Raw genomic sequence first — 16,169 nt, forward strand, 5'->3', positions numbered from 1 at the left:
ATATTTCATTCCATATCATCTCATTTCATTTAATTTCATCCCAGTTGATTAACGTCTCAAATTAATCATTTTCATTTCATTTCACTCCATATTATCATTTTTCATAAAAATAAGAATATAAATTAAAATAAGACATGACTTAAAGGTCTTAGTTACCAGGTCATAAAATCACTTAAAAAAAATATATATATACTGTGCACTGTGCATTGGGTACCGTAAAATGGGGCGATTAGGGACAAATTCCAACTTTATGACCAATTTTAAGGTAGTTGTTGATGTATATAATGCTATATCAGGATCAAAATGATTGAGTCTTGGCGGCATCTTTGTTGTCTAATTTAAAATTATGCAACTAACATTCCAGTTTAAGCAAAAAATGCAAAAATAGGTGTAATCCCTATTTACCCGAAAATTGCGGTTAATTGGGACGAAATGAGAAATTTGCTAGGGTTGGCACTACTTTTATTTTTATATATAGTTTTAATTTATTTATTTATTTAGTTGCACCAACAAAGTGATCATCAATAAAAAATTTTGAAAAACTGACAAAAGTACATGGCAGACATCACCTCAATTATAGGTGCAATCGACAGTGCATTAACAACAATATATATATATATATATATATATATACTTATTTATACATATATAGTGGGCTTTCTTAGAAACGGTTTATATTTCTCCGTTCTTGGTAAGTACTTAGGGGCTGATTTTTCTATCTGGGTTAATAGATTTGGTGTGTCGGTTATTCCATGGATTAATCAGATGAATACCCCCACTCTGAACAAATATAAAATATTTTATTAAGTATTACTTAGACATTTTTGTCCACCTTGAGATTTCATTGATCTTGTTACATGTCTCTGCAAAATCGACTTACTTATATTAAATTGATTATCTATTTCAACTAAAGACTTATTCCCAATTTCGCTTCGAATAAACCAAATTTTTACCAACAAATTTAAAAAATATTGTTATAACTACATAGACAACCCTACAAACCTGTACCTATTTATACTTAGGTCGTTTCCATATCACGTATTCTCATCCCAATTGACCCCTTTTTCGTTGTTATTTATACCTAAGACGTCCCCAATATCCTCAAAAACAACAGATTTTTACATGTATTTTTATTTAATCAAATACATTAAAACCAATAACAACTGAGACTTACCTTTAATATATATGCTAGTTCAAACACTAAATAACGTTTATAAATCATAGTCGTCTTCTATTAATATCAAATAGCAAATAGAGAGCAAAGTTTCTAGCACTAAAATAATTACCACCACAGGAAGTTAATTTGAAACGCGATTTTTTATAAGTTAGCAGCTATTATCATGCATATTCAGAGTTGTTTTGTGAACTTTCAACATTCTACTATTAAACTACAAAAAATGGAAGATGTTGCAACGAATATAAAACATATATTGAGCGTCGAAAGATTTTCCCGGTTTTTTCCCGATTCGCCTCTCAATCCCTAATCGCCCCATTTTACCGGTACAATAAATAATCAAGTATATTAAGTGTATAATCTATGATAAATAATATTCCAATATTTCCAATCATAAATATTATTTCATGGATTTCCTCTTTTTTAACAAGTCTAAATTATGATTAATAAGACACCAGCAACCTAATTTGTTTAGTAATGTGATTGAGATCTCTTACATATTAAGAAAATGAGTACAACGAACAATGAAATTTACGACCAACCCAAAAGGTTACGTTTTAAGGCAGTAACCAATGTTCAGCAATCTTCTAATGAAATAACTTCTACAGCAATTGGAAAAGATATTAGATGTAGAGGTAAACATTAAAATACTAAAAGTTTTAATGTCTTATACATTAAAAGCAATCACTATTCAAATATTTTTTAATGATTACAGATGAGGAGAAATCTGCCTCTCTTTTTGCTTTTTTACATGTAGAGCTTACACGAGGCTATTTACTTGAACATGATGAAGAAAGGTTTTCAGCAAGACGAGAAAAAGTGTATTCTTTTATAAAAATCCCTCAAGAATTAGAAAAATTCATGGCCTATGGTTTCTTCCAGTGTGCAGATTCTTTGTTATTTGTTTACACATTTCTTCCTCTAAGATTCTTAATAGCATTTTGGTCATTCTTTAATAGGCTATTTAGAAACTGTTTTGGGTAAGTTCATTTAAAAAAAAACTATTTTATGAGATCTCTAAAATTTATCTACAATTTAATTACATAGTAGAAACTTAATAAAACACTACTATTGGATGATTGCAGATTGTCTTCACACCATTCTAAAAGTATTTTGAAGCCAGCTGAAACTTGTGATGTCTTAAAAGGATTTATTTTGTTAGTGTGCAGTATATTAATGTGTTACATAGACACAAATATGATGTATCATCTAGTTAAAAGCCAGAGTGTTATGAAATTATATATATTTTACAACATGCTGGAAGTTGGTGATAGACTGTTCTCAGCTTTTGGCCAAGATACAATTGATGCTTTGTTCTGGACAGCGACAGAACCAAGAGACAGAAGAAGGGAACATTTAGGAGTTATTCCCCATTTATTATTTGCAATGACCTATGTTTGTATCCTTTGCTAATTTAAAGAAATATTAAAAAAATCTTATAAGATGTGCATAGATTTTGTAAATGGTTATAAGTACTGATTATCATAGTAAGAATTTTAATTATTTGGTACTGCCTATTTTAAATAAGTTTTAGTATTTATATGTATGAATTTGATTATCTTGATTGATTAATATTAAGCTTTAATCATTTGCATTAGAAACCTTTTTTCTCAGATAGCTGCATTGTCATTAATGTTTTAGTTTGCAAAAACAACACACTGCTTGCTCTTGTTTCACCTGGAATAATACAAATTGGACTATTTAAAAATCCAGTAATTACCTATGCATTCTCAGTATAAATTTGAATTATCAAATGATTAACTAAAATATGATCTACTACTATCAGATGATTAACTTTATATGGACAGAATAAATTCCTAAACGAGATTAGCCAAAAAAAATAAAATAAGTAGTTAATTGGAATTTAAATTAAAATAATTGGAATATTCAATATTCATTGCAAATTACATTCTATTAACAAAAAAATATTTAGTAACAAATAAAATAATAATAAGTTGAGAGTACCCAGCAACAAATTTATCAAACGTTGAATATGGTACATCTTAACATAATAATAGTGTTTTATTGTATGTATATTTTTATGCACCATGGATAAGTACTGTAAAGATTTTGATGAAATTTGGTATTCGATAAACTATTACCCAAGTCTGCATATTATTATGTATATAGCAAATTCTTTAGCGCCGGAAAATATCTTAGGAAAATTCAAAAACCAAGTCTGAGTGCAAATCACAATTTCTATGACAAAAACATACAGTACAGCATATATGTTCAGTCAAAGTAGAGCACAACATGAAACAGTGTTAAACAAGATTATCTCATCATGTAAATAATGGGGCTAGGGGAAGAAGGGTACGAAATTGGCCAGATAATTTACCACTAAATTTATCAATTATGTTTTTAGAACAAAACAAAAAAAATCTTACATAAAATATGTAGGAACATAAACAAATACCATATAAAACGAAATAAAACTCCAAGTCAGTGTGTTAGCATCTCAGATCAATCAGTTTCTTGTGTATTTCCAATTTTCTGCATTAAGAACAGTCTTTATTGTTGAAGTTGCTAAAAGCAATTCAGCACAAATTTGAGATTGATGTTCACCAATATCTAATCTTCTAATCATTTGTTTAGTTTCCAGGGAAATGTTTTTTTTTTGCTTTATTTTCATTTTTTTTAATTATCATTATCATTATATCACCTATGCTAAAAACTAAAAATCACAATATTTGTCACTATATCAATCATCACATTATATAAATTTATAATAACAATAATGGCAAGAAATGTTTGACAAGGTAGGAATGAGGAAACACACATAAACTGATTCGGATATTGGGAAGCCTAATGCTGTGTGCAAATTCGGTGAATCCCACAATTCAAATAAAAAACTATAAACTAAACTAAACCAAAAAACCAATAGCACAAAATGAAACAGCGTTATGCAGGATCTTACTGTAAACTGCTAATGATTAATTTCTGAATCCCTCGTTCTGCTATTGTAAAATGTTTCCTTAATTAAATTTATCAGTTTTACACAGTATTTTGGTGCTATTCCAGGCTACAACACTTAATGTAGCGTTTAATTCAAATAACAAAAGTCTTCTGATCATTATGATGTCAAATAATGTGAGTGACATGAATTTTTTCTAGTTTTCATGTTACATAAGTATATTTTTATTAACGATTGAGAATTATTTTACAGTTCGTAGAGCTAAAAGGAAGTGTCTTCAAGAAATTCGATAAGAACAATTTGTTTCAAGTGTCCTGCAGTGATGTCCGAGAAAGATTACATCTTTCTGTACTTCTTTTCATAGTAGTTTTACAAACCATGAAGGAATATATGTGGAAAGAGGAAAGGTTTTGGATTCTGGCACCTGATTGTATACTTGTACTAACTTTTGAAGTTATTATTGATTGGGTGAAACATGCCTTTATAACCAGGTATAAGCATTATTGATAGATGAAATGATTTACAATGTTTTTATATTGTGTATCCATTTTAGTTGTTTTTCTGAACAGATTTAATGAAATTCCATACGGAGTGTACAGGGAGTACACTGTCAGTTTGGCATATGATGTAGCACAAACAAGACAAAAGTATGCCTTTTCTGATCATTCTGACTTGGTCGCTAGGAGGATGGGTTTCATTCCATTACCTTTAGGTGTTGTAATAACACGAGTTTTGGTACACGCTGTCAAAGTTGATGGGTGAGTTTAAAATCACGTATTTATTTTTGTATGAGATTTTATCATAATATCGTTTCGATCGCCATCATAGGGTATGATGGCCATACTGTTTGACAGGGGTTAGGATTGCTCATAAATGTACTGGGAATACCGTATAGCTAAATCACTTGCTGAGGACGTGTCAGAGCACTCTGAAAGTACCTAGAAAATAGAAAAATAAACAATTAATTTCAGAACTGGGTATAATAAATCAAATTAAAAAAACCCACTAAATATGTCGTCTGCGACTGACTTCACTGACTGACTGACTGACTGAGTAATCAGTGAAAAGCAAAATTTGTAATGAAATGTAATTTGTTATAGTAATTTGGGAATTACGACGAAGGAAGACCTTCCACTGATCGGGTGGTATTGCTCGGTAGACCGACGCTGGTCCGAATGTTGTTGTTCGGAACTTGCATTATATACATGCAAGTTTATTTTGAAAATGTCTTGAGCGAGATTCAGTCATCTGTCAAATATCTTGTGTTTTTATGATGGCTATCCGCCACAGTAACTTTGCCGAGGCTGTGAAAAGCGCTAACTTTTGTTTGAGATGCTGAATTTAAAACAAAATACTACAAATGAGAATCTCCTAAAGATATTTTTGGTACTAACGTTTACCTATGTACGTTTTACTGTTTTTTTTTATATAAACATACGACGTGTTGCTTAATTTAACGATAAGTGGGCACCAGAGGTTGGGCCTGCTCATAATTACTCGGGGAGAAAAAGAAAAAAATAACCCTTTTTTTTAATTACTGAGAAAATTCAAAACCTTCGAAAATTGACACCTGAACATTTTTGACTACTTACTACCTTGACCATATTTTTTTAAATAATTCTGATTTTTTTGTATCAGCAATTAAGTAGCACTGCTGTACACCATGACTTAGCAATCCTGTAGTTTTTACATATACAAATACCATTGCATATACAAATACCTGTATTTTTTACATAAAAATTCATTAGTAGTAGAATCAGAGTTAGTTTTTGCCTTAAAATTTTGAAAGATTTTACTTTCTGTCCATTGTCACTCATTGTGGTGTAAAAAAAGTATAGACGATACTATTGCAAGTTTTTTAAAATATTGATACATTCATATATCTACATATATTTAAATATATATAATAAATTATAAATAAATTAACAAATTAAAGAGAGAACAGTTAACGTGGTATCGACATAATATGATGCATAGAGAGAAGATGCATGTGACTAGCAGATGTATGGAAATGGTAGTGCAAGGTAGAGGTGGAAGAGGTCGACCGATGAAGACATGGATGGAGTGTGTGAATGTCGATATAAGAGAGTGAGAAGTGAGTGTTGTGATGAAGGCTGATAGAAGAGAATGAAATAGAAAAATTTGCAAAAAGTGCCGACCCCACCTAATGGGATAAGGTGGAGAAAAGGAAGAAGTTTTTTTTTTTTGGGGTGGACGAGCTCACTGCCCACTTGGTGTAATGTGATTACCGGAGCCCATAGACATCAAAACTGTAAATTCCGCCACCCACCGCTACCGTTTTTAGAAGACGACGGCTGCCCCACCCTTCAAACGCATTCCTGCCGGCAGACATAGGCAGGGTTGTAGTACCTACCCGTGCGGACTCACAAGACCCCCTACCACTAATATTTATGACTATCCAGACAGTCCAGTTCTTACACGATATCATTAATACATTTTTGGGTCTCATTCGTTTGATCACACTGATTGTAATAACGTGGGGCTCTCCGTAGATATTATAAAATACATTTAGTGAAATATGTACCCTTAAAATGGACACACGCAAACACAGAGTAGTTCATGTAAAAGCAATCTAAAAAAAAAGTATTTTTACTACTAGTGCGAGTTTATGTATTAGAAGTGGTAAGTTGTAAAATTAATAGCTTTTTTTAGAGACTATATGTGTAATTTATGTCCATTTAAAGTTTTTATAATGCAAAAAACATCGACAAAAAGAAAAACAGAAAATAGATAGAAAAACAGATATCATAGATATTATCATAGATAGATAGGAAACAAAAATTAAAATCTTGGATCGTTTACGTAGTACTATAGATAATGAGTAATTATGAATGAAGCCACAATATTCTTAGCTAGGTTAAGGTAGTTTACAAATAGGCAGGTTTTTTTAAAGATGTTTTACTTTTGTTTTGCTTGAATATATGGCTGAATTGAGCACATACTGGGAGTTTTTTCGTTTTAAACGGGTTTTACACAGCAAAATCGGTATTCATCATGTCCCCGTCGACTAGGGAAATAAGTAATCAATTATTTATATCCACTAATAATGCAAAAATATAACAGACTACTTTACGGTAGGCAGCGGCTTGGCTCTATCCTTGGCATTGCTGACTTCTATGAGCGACGGTAACCGTTCACCATCAGGTGGGCCGTATGCTCGTCTACCTACAAGGGCAATACAAAAAGGATGTAATGGCAAATTGAACTCAATGCTGCTTTTTTTGTGAATATGTGATCACGATCGCTTGCTGACTTACACCTAAGTATCGGATTCACGAGCATTCAAATCATACTGCCGATAAAGCAAATTGGATAAAAAAAATGTTACAGATTTCCAGCATTCCTTTTGATATTAATTGCATATTTATGCTTGATATCGCTAAGAGTGCTTGTATCCATCGTAATACTGGGTAAAGCCTGCGACTTAATCGTTCTACACCAAACTGAAAAGAATGAAAGCCATCACACCACACCGAAAAGGTACAAAAATATTCTATTAAGTTATTTATTTATGATCAAGGGCAAGATTATTTCACAATTGCAATGGCGTTGAATACAGATTTATTATTATTCATCCGAAGGAGAAATAATATTAAGATTCGATTGATTCCGGTTTCGGTAATTTTTTTCTTGTCGCTATGTACTGGAAATGTTATTGGCTGTCTCTTCGTTTTATATTAATATAAAAATAGACCAAAAACACTAAAGCTAAAAACACTAGAGCTAACAAGGAAAGTATTAGGTAATTGTTAGATTTCATCAAGCAGTAATTGTTATAAATACCTTACAAATCAGAAAATTCGAATGCAAATTAGTAGGACCGGAAGAACAATTATTATTAAAATCATTCGAAAAAAACACTGTGCAAGACTAAAATATATAAATTCCGTTGAAATTATGAGTTAAATTTCCAATTTGCTTCACGAGATTTTAACACTTGAAATTATCACTGTGAATAATAGGATCTACAGGAATGTTCTTGAATAACGAGTCGGCTTGATGTTTATTTTAATTTACGGGCATCAATAAATAATTGATAATACAAATGATTGGTATCTTATACAATATATAAAAATGTATAGTGATTGATTTTTGGATTGTAATAAAATAAAGTGTTTCATTTCTTAAATTAGATATGGATATAATGGATTTACGAAATTTTATTTATTATTTATTTAAAAAAGAACTCCGTGTATCAAGTCAAATAAGTAAAATCAAGATGAATACGCAAGATCAAGATCAAGACCGAACAAGCAAAATCAAGACCAAGAACAAGATTGTCCTAACCTTGGTCTTTTTCTTGATTGGCTCATTTATTTGTAGGACTTGATCATATCGAGGGGTGAAAAGCTATTTGCTTTAAGCGACATTTTTGAAACTACAGGAGAGTCATTTAAAGCTTAAATTTTGGAAATAATATAATGAAAAAAAAAACTTTTGGTTTGAATGGTGTAAACATAATTGAAGTTCGATTAAAAACATCAATTGATTGATGTTTTCATGCTGATACCAAATAAAACCTTTAATTACAAAAAAATTTATTTCGCGTATTTAGTGAAATGTCGCTTAAACCAAACAACCTTTCGCCTCTCGATATAAACGATAAGATTAATCAATAAGTACTCTAATGAGCATTGACGCCATGATTAAAGTTCCAATAACACTTAGTTTTATTATTATTAAAAAAAAAATTTCAGGGAACAGAGAGATTTCTATGCTAGAGAATCTCCATGTACTCCTAAAGCCGCAGAAGTTGTCGTGGAACCGCAAAAAAAATCGGTACAGCTTAAATTTGTTATTCCAGAGAACACTATTTTGGTAATTATTTCCAATTAATAATATTCATTGACTAATAGATAGTTTCCGCGACGCCCAAACTAACCATTGAGCTTATAAAGTTCAAATTTCAACAGCGCATCCATATAAGGACACAGTCACAATCATTAAGTTTTTTGGATACATTTTATATATGGAGGGTAGAACTAGGGACGACCATTTTGTATAAAGGACTAGTTGAAAAAGTTTAAACCTGTAAACAGCAAGTTATTGTTGGAAGCCTCACCGAAATAGCGCTAGTGCAGGAAATGGAAATGATATGAATATAGCAGATTTAAATGAGTGAAGTGCGCTGGGTTGAAAAAATTAATATTTTTCGTACTTAAAAATTTGCAGTATTTAAAATTTCAACTATTTATTTTTATTGAAGTGAAAACTTCTTTAGAATCGTTGTGATTTCAAACCGGATGCAACGGAAAAAACGACAGGTAAGAGACACAAATACAAAAATGTGTAGGATGAAGCCAGCAAAGAATGAGACAGAAATATACATACTATTTAATACAGCGCCATCTGTGAGATTTTTTAATACTAACGTGTGTATGAAAGCTCTTGTAGTGAATTTTAATTTAGGATTATACGTGAAATTAAAATATCAATTCACAGAGGGCGCTACCTTACAATTATTTACTAATGACAAAATTTTACATATACTTAAGACGTTTAGGATAATTGTATTTTAATTTTGGAAGGTTTCACTTCTACCACGTGTGAATTGCACACATTTTGTTTTTTTATTGTTTACGTAGGAAGTGTTTCTTCCTTCCTAATTTAATATTTTACTGTAATAGTTTATGGCGCTGTTTTTAAAATCTTTCCACTTGCTACTATAGCGCCACCTTCATTGGCTACCTTTCAGCGGACCCTTTTAATACATTGAAATGCTCCTCCTTTCTTCTACCCTCCATAAAGTAATACATTCTTCTCCAGACAGGTTAATGACTTGATCTATAAATCAGAGGCGTCGATATTAAAGTTTGTTTATCCGATTTTGGCTTTGTAATTAATATTTTTAAGATATTTCAATACAGACGAGGCACATGCGGCCCCTTCATGCCAAGTGGCCGCCATTTTCTCTGTTTCGGGGGCATAACCAAAGGACTGCTTATCGTTTAATGATTGTAATCATTACTCTCAAAAATCAGACTTTTATAAAACAATTATTAGGTTATAACAGAAATCATTATTTTTGTCTCAGTTAGTGTAATGTTATTTTCAGGCCGAGCCACTAGTGGACGCCTCAGTCGGTGCTGCAGCTATTTTCTCTAATAGTGCCATCGACTTGAATGGTGTTTGTTATCTCAATGACAAAATGAATGCACAAATAAAGCAGGAAGTTACAGATTATCTCGAGTCCGAAGTGGTACGGTATAATCTCTTTTTGGCTCTACGGTCAAATTTTATTAATTAATTTGTTATGTTCTTCTATCTGAACGTCTTCATTCTGTTTGCTATGTACAATTCACAGAACATTATTCATTAGTACGACAAGTACACTACAAAGACTTAGGATAACGTCCCTACGTAGTACGTACTAAATATTTATCTGTCAGCCCTCAAATAGATATAGATAAAAGCTAAAACGTGAATGAAGAGTAATGATGCATGCTTAATTTTGTAACTGTATACAAAATTAACCTTATGCCTTCCTTTTTACCTATTTTATCGCAGTGCTATGTGAAATTACTAATGACTTAACCCACAGACACAGCCCACTGAGTTTTTCGGCGGATCTTCTCAGTGGGTCGCGTTTCCGATCCGGTGGTAGATTCTGCGAAGTACGGCTCTTGCTAGGGTTCGTGTTAGCAACGTCGTCAGGTTTGAGCCCCGTCAGCTCACCTACTAGTTAAGGCGACGCTGATACAGCCTCTCAGGGCTAGAAAAAAAAGAAAATGAATTCTTGTTTATAATTGTTGGCTCAATTTCATGATTTTTAAATAACTGGAAGTACTAAGTTAATTTTTTTTAGGTGGATTTAAGTAGAAGCGCTCCAGATATAAAGGCCGCTGCGGGCGCAGAGACCCAGCCCGAGGAGGAGCGTCCGCTCTCGCCGGACGCCGAGGGTCTCAAACGTCGATCTGAATCCGAACCAAACCTTGTGAAGCCAGAAGACGAAACAGCATTGAGCGAATTTTAATAGTTTAATTCCAGTCATATGTTTCTCTAGTCTCAATTCAAAATTTTTTTTTATTGCTTAGATGGGTGGACGAGCTCACAGCCCACCTGGTATTAAGTGATCACTGGAGCCCATAAACATCTACAACGTAAACGCCCCACCCTTCAAACCGAAACGCATTACTGCTTTACGGCAGAAAAAGGCAGGGTGGTGGTACCTACCCGCGCGGACTCACAAGAGGTCCTACCACCAGTACTAAATTACTACTAACTAGTTACTAAATTAGTAACTTAAAGATTCAAGTTCGTAAACCTCTACATCAAAGTCCGAGAGATGCACGTATCCATTTTTTTTAAAGATCCATTTCAAATTATAATTGGTTCTAATTATATTCAATCCATATATTAATTAAAAAGTGTGATTTAGAGGTCGTGATCCGAACAAACAAAGCACATACAAAAAGGTGTTACACTAATATGATACATGAAAAAAAACTAGACGAATCATATAGTGTTGAAGTTGAGATATATTTGAAAGAATAAGAAGTGAAAGTATGCTGGATGTGATTTTATATTGACAACATTAATTGCTTAGGATGTGAAGTCCTAATAAATTAATCACCTAATTTAATAAATAATTTATTGTTTTTTTTTGCGAGATGGGGTGGATACAATTTGTATCTATTTTATATAATGTATCGGTTTGATTTACTGTTTTATGACGAGCCGTCTGCCGGATATCAGCCTTCTTTGGAAATTGCGGGTATTTGTTAAAGGTTAAATTGAAGAGGTTACTACTACTACTACTAAGGTTGGTTTTAGTGTCACACGGACCGTCAGTACGGATCGCTCCGCGCGTACGTGATCCGCGCTTATCGTCCGCGTATGGCGTTTTAGTATCATCCTGACAGGCGCGCGCAATGCATCCAACGCGGCGAGTGATATTACTTATTGTCCTATATTACACAAGAAAAAAGAAATTTAAGCGAAAAAGGTTCACCCTTTAATAGAGCAGAGAGCCGTCGCGGGAGAATTGGTCACAATACACGGCAATTCGAGGGCTGACGAAACAAAATTCTTTAACTACTTTCGTATGTCGACGAGAAGTTTTGACGAACTGCTGTCAAATACAAGAAATAAACTGGTCTATCTGGTTTTTGTACTGTGGATCAGAGGCATCCCACAAACATTTCCTCAAACGAATTTCATCGATCAACGACATATTGTCATGATTGTACTGCGCTGATGCGTGCGCTCCGGACGATACTAAAACGCTCCCTGCAGGCGGACGTTCGTCCGTACGGACCCGTCCGCATTACTCGAAAACGCTTCCTAGGATTAATACTGATCGGTATGTGCGGAGCGATCCGTACTGACGGTCCGCGTGACACTAAAACCAGCCTAAAGAATAATGTGGAGGTAGTAAGAAGGCTACTGGTATCTATTGATTGACCAATGGCCTTACAATTGTTATCAAACTATACTATGAATATAAATGTAACAGTGTTTTACTATCGCGTGAAAGCGCAGCTCATATCATACCTGTGTATGTATGCCAAAAAGGTGCAAAAACTAAATTCTGTATTTTAATTATTCCTCGCTTAGTAAATGATATGTTGAGTATAGATTTTCTAACTACATATTTCTGTATACTAGTACAGTAATTTGAAATTGGTTAAATGTAGTTTTGTCTGAATTGTCTTATTATTTTTTAATTAATAATATAAAAAATAATGTATGGGTTGAGTACATTGCACAACTGAATATTAATTGATATGTAAATATTGATGTAGGTATCCTTAGTACAGTAAAATTCGTTTTAGTTAGAACTTCCTTTGTCTAGTTATCTTTTATTTATATATCTAGTCTTAAAAAAAGTGAAATATTGATTTTTAAATTTTAAAACAGTAAATAAAATCGATTAATTATAATGTATTTATCCGTTCTTGATGTCAATCTACAGACTAATGACAAAACAGACGCTGAACAAAATGCCATAAACAAAGAGCAAAGCACTGCATTATGTCATCTGGATAATCGTGTTATAATCTATGATTGATGGTTACGTCTATCGATATGTTTTGACTTATAATGACGAACACGCAAAATGCGTTGAACCGAATTTTATAAACTTACTGCGTCCATTTTGTAAATTGATAGCTGTAGCGTGTGCTAAGTGCGAGTTTTTTAATGATCTCGGTAGCGTAAAAGTTAACTCAAATTCGTATGCAGTTAGGATAGCGCCCCTAGTGGAAAACGTAGGAAAACTTTCCAACTCCATACAAATTTGAATTAATTTTTACGCTATCGAGAAAGTTACAAAACTCACACTAAGGCACTGAAGTATAATTGTTCTGCTCAGTACAAGTTTTTTATCTTACCATAAAAAATAAAAGAAGCATTTGTGATTTAAAAAATCTGCAATACACAAGATGTTATGCAAACAATGCGATAAATAGATTGAGACAACAAACTGTATCTTGGTTTTGTAAGCTTTGACTATAATCTAATTAATGACGTTGTAAATTCAATTATCAATTAATTGCAACTAGACACATTGCGTTTTTATGTGGCAACGGGCTTGTCCCTTAACATATCTAAAAAAAGTGACGATCAAGTAAAATTTATTAAAGGTAAGTAAAGCAGTTTGTATATCTTTACGATATACAAACTAGTAAGTACATAACTTCTCAATTCATGATATTCAAACCACTTTGATTCATTAAGACTGATAAGATTTGGTGCTTTAATAAAGTGACTATTGCTCTGTTTTAATTTAAATTTCATTGTCAGCGTAATCAGTAGTAAATTTATTGTAAAGTAATATAAAAAATTTCAATTATATATTATTTGCTTTTCATCGTCTATTAGAGCGAAATACACTAACAATTTCAAACCTGAATAAATATTTTTTCGATTCTGCTAAAACTTGAAATTAGTAAATAAGAACGTAGTATTGTTGTACCGAAATGGAATTGAAGATATAACATTGAGGCGACTGAGCGCGTGGTCGCTCACCTGTCCTGGTAAAACTGCTTACGGGCCACTAGTAATCCGTTTTTTTTAAACCGGTCTACGACACGGAAGGAACTCAAAACGTAGCAAACTTCTCGATAGTCGCAATGAAAGACTGACATTTTTTCACAAATCAAAACTTATATGGCACTACTCCCCTTCGAATATGAAATTTAGCAAGAGGCAAAGTCTTCTATATTTGTTTGAAAATATTAGATTTAAAACCATTTTCATTATCTAGGAATTTACGTTTGCACGTGGCGGTTTACAGTCAGTGATACCTTATCCATTGAATATAAAATAGAAGATTTTTATTGTAAGAAATGTTTGTTAATTGAGCTACTGCTGCAATTAGACTTGTCAGGAGATCAGGGTTGTAGTCAAGTTCCGTGTTCGGTACGACAACAATACTGATGCATAAATGGTTCTGTATTATTCTAAGTTCTTTCATATAATAAATTTATGTACCCATTTGTAAAACAGAATAAATATGGAATACTGCACTTATTGAAAGCCTTCTCACCCACATGAATTACGGCATGACTGAAATAAATTAGTTTTGATATGATGAAAGAAAAAATATTCATTGATTACTCTTCGTAGTGCTTAATATTATAGTGAAACATTCAATGTGGTTCACGATAAATACAAAACTGTTCTGAAAGCTGTAGCAGAAATATATTTTTATACTAGTATTTATTCACTTATTGCTTGGGTGGGTGGACAAGTTCACGGCCCACCTGGTGTTAAGTGGTTATAAAGCACATCTACATCAACGTAATGCCGCTACCCACCATGAGACGGCACTAAAGTCTCCCATTTTACAGTACAATGGCTGCACCACTTAAAGCCGAAACGCATTACTGCTTCACGATAGAAATAGGCAGGGTGAACGTACATGTCTACGTGGAATTATTAAATATATTAATTCATATATATATATTTAATATATATAAAATATGCATTAATATTCTTAATTACCCTAATTTCTAATTTTTATTTTTGTAATACGATCTTTATGGTAATAATGCATTATCGTGAATCTTTCGTGAATATGTGTGTATTTTCATAGATTTCCTGTGAGATTTGCACCGGCATAGGCTACAATAGTCTCATCGATTGATACGAGTAAATGGGGTTAACCTGGGTTTATGACGACTACAGAACATTCATTTCATGGTTACATTTTATAACGAACTCTATGTCGTACTCCAAAAAACGCAATAAAGTAATTTTTTAGGTATGGTAATTTGATTTTTGCCATATGAATGTGTTCAGTGTCGAGATCTTGGAAAAAGTGATGTGAACAAATGAATTTTTAGTTAATCCATTTTGAGATAAAATTGATTGTGGATTAAACTCAATGAAATCAATGGAAAAACAGAGAAAAAGATAAATGAAATGGCGCAACAGTAATATTGTAAAAGTGTTGCCATTTCAGTGGTCTTTTTAAAAAATCCCGAAAAGCCCGAGTAGCTATATTTAGGGATTTACCGATCTGTCACACGCTTAAAAATAGACTGACCTAACTTAAAAAAGCAAATTTTTGGGAAATCGCAAAAATGTTTTCTCATTTACAACTTGCCTCATTTAATTATTTATATGTCAAAGAAAACAGCCTGATGAAAAATAAATGTTGTGTTGTAAGAATAGTTGTAAATATGTATACTAAAATGTAATTTTAACGATTTTCTGTTATTAATTATAATTTTTGTTATAAATTGTAAAAGTTTATTTTCTTTTTTTATGATATCGTCACTTTTTGTACTAAAATGGCTTAATAAACAATTGGTTAAATACCTACTTTATATAAAACTTAAATAAGATGTTTACATTTAATGTACTCGACTATTGGACGGGTATATTAAAAATATATCGCGCATACGGTGCGATAACGTCACTTAAGCAAATTATATAATGTTTCAGGAGAAACGTTGGAAAATTCAACATCCTATTATATATAGTTCTTATAAAGTTCTGCTAGACCAGTGGTTATCAAACTTATTTCTTTTACCACCCCCTTTGAAAATTAATTATATTTCAGAGCCCCCCTTTTTTTATACACCTCTAAAACTTAAGAACCACAATTTCATT

At 32.4% G+C, this 16,169-nt stretch overlaps 1 protein-coding gene and 1 long non-coding RNA gene across 2 annotated transcripts; one reads left to right on the forward strand and one right to left on the reverse strand.

Moving 5' to 3' along the window:
* The first annotated feature begins 1,511 nt into the window (after positions 1-1,511).
* On the forward strand, positions 1,512-14,564 carry LOC114248830 (protein TAPT1 homolog). Its single transcript, XM_089737430.1, has 10 exons — positions 1,512-1,809; positions 1,890-2,154; positions 2,260-2,573; positions 4,167-4,264; positions 4,341-4,579; positions 4,658-4,846; positions 7,440-7,589; positions 8,807-8,927; positions 10,165-10,308; positions 10,915-14,564. The coding sequence occupies exons 1-10, from the start codon at positions 1,683-1,685 to the stop codon at positions 11,080-11,082; spliced, it is 1,815 nt and encodes a 604-aa protein (XP_089593556.1). The 5' UTR covers positions 1,512-1,682; the 3' UTR covers positions 11,083-14,564.
* Positions 3,761-5,317, reverse strand: LOC149500138 (uncharacterized). The gene is made up of 2 exons (XR_016325195.1): positions 5,217-5,317; positions 3,761-5,026 (listed from the first exon to the last, which is right to left on the reverse strand). It is a non-coding gene; the product is annotated as an uncharacterized LOC149500138 (long non-coding RNA).
* Positions 14,565-16,169: the final 1,605 nt, after the last annotated feature.

This window comes from Bombyx mandarina, chromosome 23, assembly GCF_030267445.1.
Source record: "Bombyx mandarina strain Sakado chromosome 23, ASM3026744v2".
Classification (NCBI taxonomy): Eukaryota; Metazoa; Arthropoda; class Insecta; order Lepidoptera; family Bombycidae; genus Bombyx; species Bombyx mandarina.